General features: G+C 38.3%; 1 protein-coding gene across 5 annotated transcripts in view; it reads right to left on the bottom strand.

The window, feature by feature from the left end:
* Positions 1-406: 406 nt before the first annotated feature.
* The window catches only part of TNFSF18 (TNF superfamily member 18), a 108,837-nt gene continuing 99,876 nt past the window's right edge, over positions 407-9,367 (bottom strand). For all 5 annotated transcript variants that reach the window (XM_043485882.1, XM_043485883.1, XM_043485879.1 and 2 more), the window contains 2 exons: positions 4,394-4,424; positions 407-2,027 (listed from right to left, as the gene is read on the bottom strand). In XM_043485882.1, coding sequence (XP_043341817.1) covers positions 1,681-2,027; positions 4,394-4,424 — 378 coding nt within the window. In that variant the 3' untranslated portion in view covers positions 407-1,680. The remainder of the gene's footprint in view (positions 2,028-4,393; positions 4,425-9,367) is intronic.

Here is a 9,367-nt window from a genome sequence, read left to right as displayed (position 1 = left end):
TAGTGCTGGCCCACTCCAGCACACTACTGCTTATAACTCAACAATGATTAACACCAGCAAGTTTCCATAAATATATGTCATATAACTTTAATTTCCTGAGAAAATATACAGATGCAAGAGGAACCAGGCATCCAAGTCTTTGGGCCAACAAGTACTCAACAGATTTCATTAAAAAAAAAAATACTAAGAAGCACCTTGGCCTCAGGCTTAGTTTGCTCCTAAGCAGACAATACAAATATTTTTAAATTAGCTTTATATGGTGATATTATTAACATACTGTAGCTTTTTACAAATATCAATAAATATCTTAAACTGGGTTATCATGTAATCATATTACATACCTTTCAACAAGAACCCGTAAGCAGCTAGTTAATTTTGTAGAGTCCAAAACTTTAGCAGACCATCACTGAGTTGAATGTTATTCATTATTTTTGGAACTTAATACATTTGACCAAGACAGGATTTACAAAGTGAGGAAGGGAGTTTGGTTGAAGTCAGTCCTGAACAACAGCCCATGCTCCCGATTCCAGGTAAGGAAAGGAAAAGAAGTGTTTGAGAAAGGAAGGCACTGGTGTAGCTTCCCTCTATCTGCCAAGGGAATATATACCCCTTGAAGATCTAATCTGCTAAACTTTATAGACATCCAACATGAGAGCAGAAACACCAACCCTAAAGCTAAAATAGTGTGATACAGTGGGAAGCCCAAGGCCCCTTGTTAATCATTCATTCTGTGGCGTGAAGCAAGTTACCTATGGTCCACCTGCCTCCATATTCTCAATGTTAAAATTGTGCCAAAATATCTGCCCCATTAACTTTCTAGAGTTGCCATGTGATATATGAAAGTACTTTGCAAACTGCCTAGCCAGCTAAAAATACAGAATCATGACATGAAAAAATACAGTACTGGTAATATCAATTTCTATAGTTAAATCTTATGGTTAGTACTGATTGCTCTTTCTTTACCATCAGCCATGTTTAGGCACATAGAAAAACAAGTTCTCATGAAGCCCTATGTAAAGGTTCAGAATGACCCTTTTGACCAGCTGTTTTTATAAAGCACCAAGCATCCTGAGTGTGATTAAATTAAGAAAAATTCCCGAATAAAGTGCATCCCATTCTAATGCCACCTGTGTCTCTGTTCCAATAGTTCTCCAAAGGTATCTCTGTCCCCTCATGCCATCAGATGTAAAGTGGGGTATTGCTGGCATAGCAGTGGCCACCCTCCAAGTCTGACTACTTTTTATTAGGAGGGTCTCAGAAGATAGGAATATGGGAAGAATGAAGTCAAGCAATCCACAGTCCAAGAATATGAGAACAAGGGCAGGCTACTGCCCTGGATCTTTTCTGCACACAAGACAAGACTTCATTTTTCTACCCAGAGATTCAAGGGTTAGACAAAGACACTTCGAGAAGATTCTGTCCTCTAGCCACCCATATTCATTTCATGAACTAATAAAACTGTCTTTGCTGATCTAACATCTAGGGTTACCAAATGTCTTTTGTCCTTCTTCTGAGTCTCATTCAGATAGGCATGAGAAAAGAAAATTCACATGCAAGGAGTTCTGTTTCTGTTGATTTGTATACTCAGATGAACTGTAGAGACTGAAAATCTTCCTTGTCCAGCCTATGCACTGATGTCTCTGCAAGTGCTGAAGAAGACGAGGAGACTGAATCAAGTCTCTAGGAGATGAATTGGGAATTTGCAAGTAGAAAGATCCCCCAGTATGTCTTATTTTTCAGAATCTGATGCTCAGCATTGAATATCAAGTCTATTACATCTCCAGCGTGGAATTCGTAAGCCCCTCCTACATTCTGGATTGTAGAGTTGTTGGTTAGAGCTTGTATGGGGTCTTCATTCTTACGCAGCTGCACCTCAAAAGGAGCTCGTCCCTTGTAGGCTGTATTGGGAGCCACTTGGCCATAAATTAAATATAAACCATTCTGAAGTATCTTCAGCCTCCAGTCAGCTGTCTTATTCACACAAGAAGGCTCAGGAGAGGGCATTTGCCATTTTGAAGGTAATGGTCCTACAAGATATTTATAAGGGCGGCGGCAGGGTGGTGGGGGGAAGTGGGGTGGGTGGGAGAAAAAATAGCAAAGCATAGTTATTTAATTATTTCATCATTCGTGATTATAGTTCTTTTCTATTTATAGGAAAGGTCTATACTAGTTCTCTCCAAACCCACTCCCTATCTTTGAAGAAATTGCCTAAGTTTCTCTCTTGCTTGGAGGGCTCTAAGAAAATAAGTTTGAAATAGGGAAATGGGTTAAGTTTTAGGTGGCACTGTATCACTTGTCAATCAATATTTGTGAAGTAAAAAGAAGAAGAAAGGAATGACACACTAGGATGGTGATGACCAGAGTTGGCAGTCCAGGAATGCATATTCATGTTTTTCTGTATCAATACTATATACTATGTATCACTTTATCAATGAGGCCTGCTTATCAATCTGTTTAAAATAGTGCTCTCCTGTCACTCTATCTTGTTTTAGTTTTCTTCATAGAAGTTGTCACCATCTAGCCTATTATAAATTAAGTTGTTCATGTATTATCAGTCTTATACCTACTTGAGTATAACATATTTGAGGACAAAGGAAAAGTGAGGTTGCTCAGTCGTGTCCAACTCTTTGCGACCCCATGGACTGTAGCCTACCAGGTTCCTCCCATCCCATGGGATTTTCCAGGCAAGAGTACTGGAGTAGGTTGCCATTTCCTTCTCCAGAGGATCTTCCCCACCAGGGATTGAACCCAGGTCTCCTGCAATGTAGGCAGATGCTTTACCGCCTGAGCCACCAGGGAAATCAAATACTCCTTTATTTTGTCCATAGCTGTATCTTCAGCACCAAAAGGAGTTCCTATTACCCAGTATATGCTGAATTAGGTGTATTGTGTCTAAATAATGGCGCTTCAGCTTATGGGTATGTGTCATTCAAGATTCACTTGAGATACCATTATCCAAATCCTCACCAAATAGCTACTGGTAAATTAATGAGTTAATACATGGAAATTATTTGACTGTTTAAATAGAAGTATCCCTAGGTTATTGCTATCACGGGGGATGTGAAAAGGATCAAGACTTCGGTATTTATGGAATTTACATATTTTCCTAATGTTCATTGTTTTTACACAAAGATGTAATTTCAGAATCCCAGAATGTGCAATACTTATCTGGTGTGTTCTCTAACGTTCTATAATTTTTGTAATGGGGGCAAAGCCTTTGTCAAATAATTAGAAAGAAACCTTGATTAAAAATATACTAAAAGAGATAACACATTGACTTAAATTCTTCTTTATGTATAAATAACTGATATAAGGCTTGAAGGAGAATGAAGGAGAGATCATTAAAGCAGAAAGCAAAGTCTCCCTGTTTCTCTACTAAATTCAGAGCCCAGTAATTTTCTTCCTGCTTGACCATGTAATAGGTAATAGGCAAGTCACCAGGAAGAAGTATCACTGGTTTTCATATTTAAATCTGTGATGGGGGTCCTCAACTTTAAATTTGAGTTTCTCAACTTTTACCACAACAAGAGGGTATTTCAAACATAACATGAGGAGTTTCACTCCATTTACTAGAAACACAACAAATCAAGAAGGCAGAGACAAGTAAAATGAGATTCCCTATCCTCACAAGTCAAGGGAGCCTGGCTGCGCTGTGCAGTAAAACAGGAATTAAAGTTGACTCTAGAAGTGGTCTGCTCTCAGCGGAAAATGGGTGTTTGATCTTAAACCAGTAAACAACCCCAAATGTGTTCATTTTTAATTTTGTATGTATACTAAAAAAACTACCCAAAGGCTCAACTGTAAACTTTACTGTGTCTTCTAAGCAAGTACCAGGTCACTATAAAGGAAAGTGACTCAGAACCTAAGAGGAGAGGTAAAAGGAGCAGAGAAGGGACCACTCCCCTCTCATTTCTCATCTTTACACTTGGAAACAAAAATTGCACCCTACACTCACTCTAGTGGACACTAGCAATATGGGAAATATGAGAAGGTCTCTGAGTCTGTCCCAGGGAAAAGTCGTAGAAATCTGAAACTTGTGCTTATTAAAACAATTAAAAACAGAGCTGAAGCCTCAGCTCCTAGACAACTACAATACATGATTAGCAGTTAAAAACAGTAGCTGTAGGATAACTAAAATAGAATGCATCCTTTCTTAGCACTGGAGCTTGCCTTTTGCAGCAAATAGTAAGAAAAGTAAAAAGGAGGCCTATAAGACAGTTCAGTTCAGTCAGTCACTCAGTCGTATCTGACTCTATGCAACCCCATGGACTGCAGCACGCGAGGCCTCCCTGTCCATCACCAACTCCCAGAATTTACTCAAACTCATGTCCATTGAGTCGGTGATGCCATCCAACCATCTCACCCTCTGTGAGACAGGTTACTCATTACTCACCAAACTTCGCTACACAGGGTCCCTGGGCAGTCTGTAGGGGAAGAAGAGGAATTGGTCAGGATGGTGACAGTGTCACAGTTTTCTTGATTATTTAGAGGCTCGGATTCCTGAAGCAGACTTCTCTGCCCTAACCACATTTAAAAAATAAAAAATCCCTCCCTCCACCCTGTTTTGGATCTCTCTGCTTTCCTTTACAGATGAGTGGCTCCTTCCTCTACCTTTCATTACACAGCTAGGTCTTCACTACACAGCTTGGGTCTTCTAGGAAGAAGTTAACTCCTTCTACCCACCTAATCTCCACCTACAAGACAACTATTTGATCTTGGATGCTCCTCCTCTTGGGCTATAGAAATTTTCTATATGTCTCTGCACCCCAGTGACTGCATAAGATGATCCACTGGCATGTGAGAAGAAACTAACAATTCCCATTTATATTTATTTTAAATAAAAAATTAAGCTATAGAAATATTAATGTTTCAGAGTGATAATCATGCATCGCAATAGTAACTGAGATAACCCTGAGAAGATCTGTTTCAAAATCTTGCAACACAAATTACATGCCACAGGAAGCTATCAGTGTGGTTGATTTTATAAATACAGATATTTTAATACTAAAGGCTTTAAGATACTTAGTAGTAAGATAAGGTATATCCACAAACATTGGTGGGGGGAGGCATGGTTCATTGGTTTCCTTGCAGCAAACTGCTTAAGAGACTTTTGAACTTAAACAGGATGCCAATTTTTTTTATAGGATTTCTCTGGCTGCTATGCTAGGAATACACTAAAGAGTGGCAAGAGAAAAAGCAGTGAGACAAGGTAAGAGATCAGTGTAAGCATCCAGGCAAGAAAGCATGGTGCCTCTGACCAAGGTACTAGCTGTGCAGATAGTGGTAAGTGATTGGAAATTGAGTGAACAGGAGTTCCTGACATGGACATGGATGAGAAAACGAGACAAAGATGACACCAAAATCTGGGCCTGAGCAATTAGAAAGATAACACTGTTAATGACTGAAATGAGCAAGATTTAGGAGGAGTAAATTGGGGGAAAAGAATCATGAGTTCATTTTTTGGACATGTCAGGTTTGTGATGAGTATTAGATACCCAGGTAGGAGTGTCAAGAAGTCAATTGGATCTATAAGGATGGAATTTAAGGAGTTCTTAAAAAAAAACACATTAATTTAGGAGTCTTCAGCTTCTGCATGGTGAGTTAAGATATGAGTCTATATAAGAGCATCAAATCAGTGATTATAGATAGGAAAGAGTATTGGGATATTGCAGTGTGTAGGGGTCAGGGAATAAGAAAGAACCCACAAAGGAGACTCAGAAGGAAAGGCCACCTTGGTAAGGATTTTAATTATGAATCATGGAATTTAAGTTGTCTAAAGAAGGGAAAAAATGATGAATGGAGTGAGGGACTATTAAGTTATTTAAAAAGGAACTTTGCACTATTGAATGATGGACTTAAAATTTAGTGTCATAACATGGTACGCATGCTCAAAGATGCAGTCTTCCATTTTGATCTATATTTCTTCATGAGGTGATTTTTCAGTTATGACAGTCAAGACCATAAATCAAGGTAAATTAACTTAGACTATAAGTTTCAATTTCTTGTATTAAAAAGTGTTAAACTAAGAAAATAAAAGAAACATTTATCAAATTACTATAATACTATTTCAATTGTTTTAGAAATGTTTATATTATATAATTGCCTATTATACAAGTACAATATTTTGGTAAAAGCAAAACAGTTTTGCACTGTGAATAAATCACATTAAGCATATTTCTTGGTTTATCCTTATAAATTTATATTGTGTATCTTTTTAATATACACATAATATTAGAACTTGTATAAGACTTAGCAGTTAGCATACATATTGGGATTGTAGTCAATAACATTTTGTTGATAGAGTTTCTTAGAAGACATGCTGAAATATCATTTTGTTTAACCCATGTGATAGAACTCCCTTAACTTCAATTTTCGCATTTATAAAATGGGGAAAATAGTAGTACCTAGTCCATTTAGGTTGTTTTATGGGTTTAAATGAGTTAAGTCTCATAAAGGATTTTGCCCAGATATTCTGTCTTGTCCTGCTTATTAAGTATTAGTGTTTTGATAATGATGTTGATTATAATGAAGAATGAAACAAAACTTTATGTACCTATACATTATACTAGCATTATAAGCAAGAGAAACTAATGTCATCTATGATCATTGCTTCTTAAGAAGTTTACCACCTTTCTAGAAAGACACATATCAACACATGAAGCAATTGAGTAACAATCTAAATATAAAATCATGCCCAAAAATGTGCCATTGATAACATCTGTGTTGTCTACTCTCATGTATAAAGAGTGTGCGAAGAAACCTAAGGCCACACACAATTTAATTGCCAGAGACAGAAATCTTGGATACTGCATTGTGGGCTGCTGTAATGTCCATTTAGAACTACAGAAACCACCATTGTGATGTCATTATTGTCACAAGTGAAAATCTGTCTAATCACTAAAATCCTCTATTTGGCAGTCAGACACACTCTTTGGTTGAGGCAGTAGAATAGATAAGCAAGGAATATCCATTTTGTTAAGTCTTTATCTTCACTGTAAAGTCATTAATGATATAAATATGAATCACTACTATCTACTAAATGCCTATTATGGGTCAGGATTGTACTGTCTCTTAATTCTTACTACAACTCTATGAGATAACATGTTCATTTGCAGAAGAGGAAATGAGAAGTAGGAGGATTATGTAACTAGCCCAAGGTCACGCAGCTGAAAAAAGGCCAGGCTGAGATCCAAACAGCCTATCTGAGTCAAAAGTCTCACCCCTACCGCTCCAGAGCAGTTTGTATTTCTAATCCTGGTGATGTTTGGAAGGAGTAAATATCCACTTATAAAGCAGTATATGAGTCCTGTTTAGTTAATTCATTTTTGCTTAGAAGGATCATTGGCTCTTGTAACCCCATTTTGATTTAAGCTCAGATTTATGTAATTGGGTTAATAAGTAAACTTAATAACTATTTCTCCAAACCAACTCTAATCAAATCATCATTTGGAAATAGAATCAACTCTGCTTTTAAGTACACACAAAACTTCCCCTTTTGAAAGTATCCTTTGTTTCACTGAAGCAGTGGACTCTCCTGAACATTTGGTTTGTTTTTTTTTTTTTTTGCTGTGAAGGTATTTTTTATTTTTTTTAATTAATTTATTTATTTTAATTGGAGGCTAATTACTTGACAATATTGTAGTGGTTTTTGCCATACATTGACATGAATCAGCCATGGGTGTACTTGTGTTTCCCATCCTGAACCCCCCCCTCCCACCTCCCACCCCATGCCATCCCTAAGGGTCATCCCAGTGCACTAGCCCTGAGCACCCTGTCTCATGAATCAAACCTGGACTGGTGAACATTTGGTTTCTTAAGAGATAATTTCTGTGAAGTTATTTTCATATTGGGGGGGAACCATCTCCTTGGGCTCATAACTGATTCTTTCAGTGAGATGTCTTCTAAAAGGGAAGAAAGAAAAAAAGAATTCTTCCATGGAAATTTCTGTTGGTCTAAAAAGATCTGAGTCTTCCTGTCTAACACTTTTTGAATTAGTGCCTAGAGAGGCTGGAAAGTGGGATTTTGTATACAATAACCAGAGTGGAGACTAAAACAATGTAAACTTCAAGGTCATGGAGCATTATAAGGAGGTGGAAGTGGCTACCTCATAATGACTCATCACCCACAGTCATTTGGTCTTCTTTTCCAAAAATACTAATCTGTGGCCAATAGGGAAAGAGAAGTGCAGGAAAGTGGAATATGGGAGCTAATATTGTACCATCAGCCAGTCATTGGCTTTTCCCATGGGAACAAAGCCTCCATGGCACCCTGTCAGGACAATATCCTGAAAATTTTTCAAAATTCCCCAAATTTGGAACAAACTCTGGGCTGTTGATTTAGAGGCAGAACCTTTCATTGGGTAGCTGCAAGTTGTCTAGGAGAGGGAATCCCAGAAATAAGAGCTCAGACACAGGGAATCCATCAAGTTCAACGTTGGCAAGAGGTGTCCTAAATGCCTCTGGGGGTATGAGACCTCTTCCTTCCCTTTGCAAGAGCAGCTGTGTGCCTCTGAGAAAGGCACTTCTCTTCTCTCCCAGGCACTGAGTCCCCAGTCACATGCAGGAACTGATGACAAAGGAAACCTACCCTATGTTTTTCAATGTCAACAGGCTAATAGGATGTGCAGTGGTTTTGAGAAGGAAAAGGCACTTCCAAATTTAAGTTGTTGCTATTCTCACCCTTCCCTTTCTTCAGAAATTGAAACAAAGAATTCCTAACAATTTTTTTTTTCTTCCTGCTCAAAGCTTCACTGTCCAGAGAGTTCAGAGGTCTGCTTGGAACATTCCTTGAAACAGTGGGAGATGTGGTCACAAATTCCTCTCTCGTACACCACTGTGTACAGTTATAAAATACAAACTAATGGGCTACTGTATAAAAACTTGGCCAAAGCTCTGCTTGCCCTAGGTTAACATCAGCATCTTCTCTGTACTGTTTCCTCCTGTGTCTTTTCTCAATTGTTTTCTTTTTTTTTTTCCATTTATTTTTATTAGTTGGAGGCTAATTACTTTACAATATTGTAGTGGTTTTTGCCATACATTGACATGAATCAGCCATGGATTTACATGTGTTCCCCATCCTGATCCCCCCTCCCGCCTCCCTCTCCATCCCATCCCTCTGGGTCTTCCCAGTGCACCAGCCCTGAGCACTTGTCTCATGTATCCAACCTGGGCAGGTGATCTGTTTCACCCTTGATAGTATACTTATTTCAATGCTGTTCTCTCAGAACATCCCACACTCGCCTTCTCCCATAGAGTCCCAAAGTCTGTTCTGTACATCTGTGTCTCTTTTTCTCTCAATTGCTTTCAAATATCTTTAGTGGTAGAACCATGTCTTTGAAATCTTAACTGGTCAACCTGTCCCTTAGAAA

The sequence above is a fragment of the Cervus canadensis genome, chromosome 13 (genome assembly GCF_019320065.1).
Source record: "Cervus canadensis isolate Bull #8, Minnesota chromosome 13, ASM1932006v1, whole genome shotgun sequence".
NCBI lineage: Eukaryota > Metazoa > Chordata > Mammalia > Artiodactyla > Cervidae > Cervus > Cervus canadensis.
Note: the sequence above shows the minus strand (reverse complement) of the source record. Positions and strands in the feature narration are given on the sequence as shown.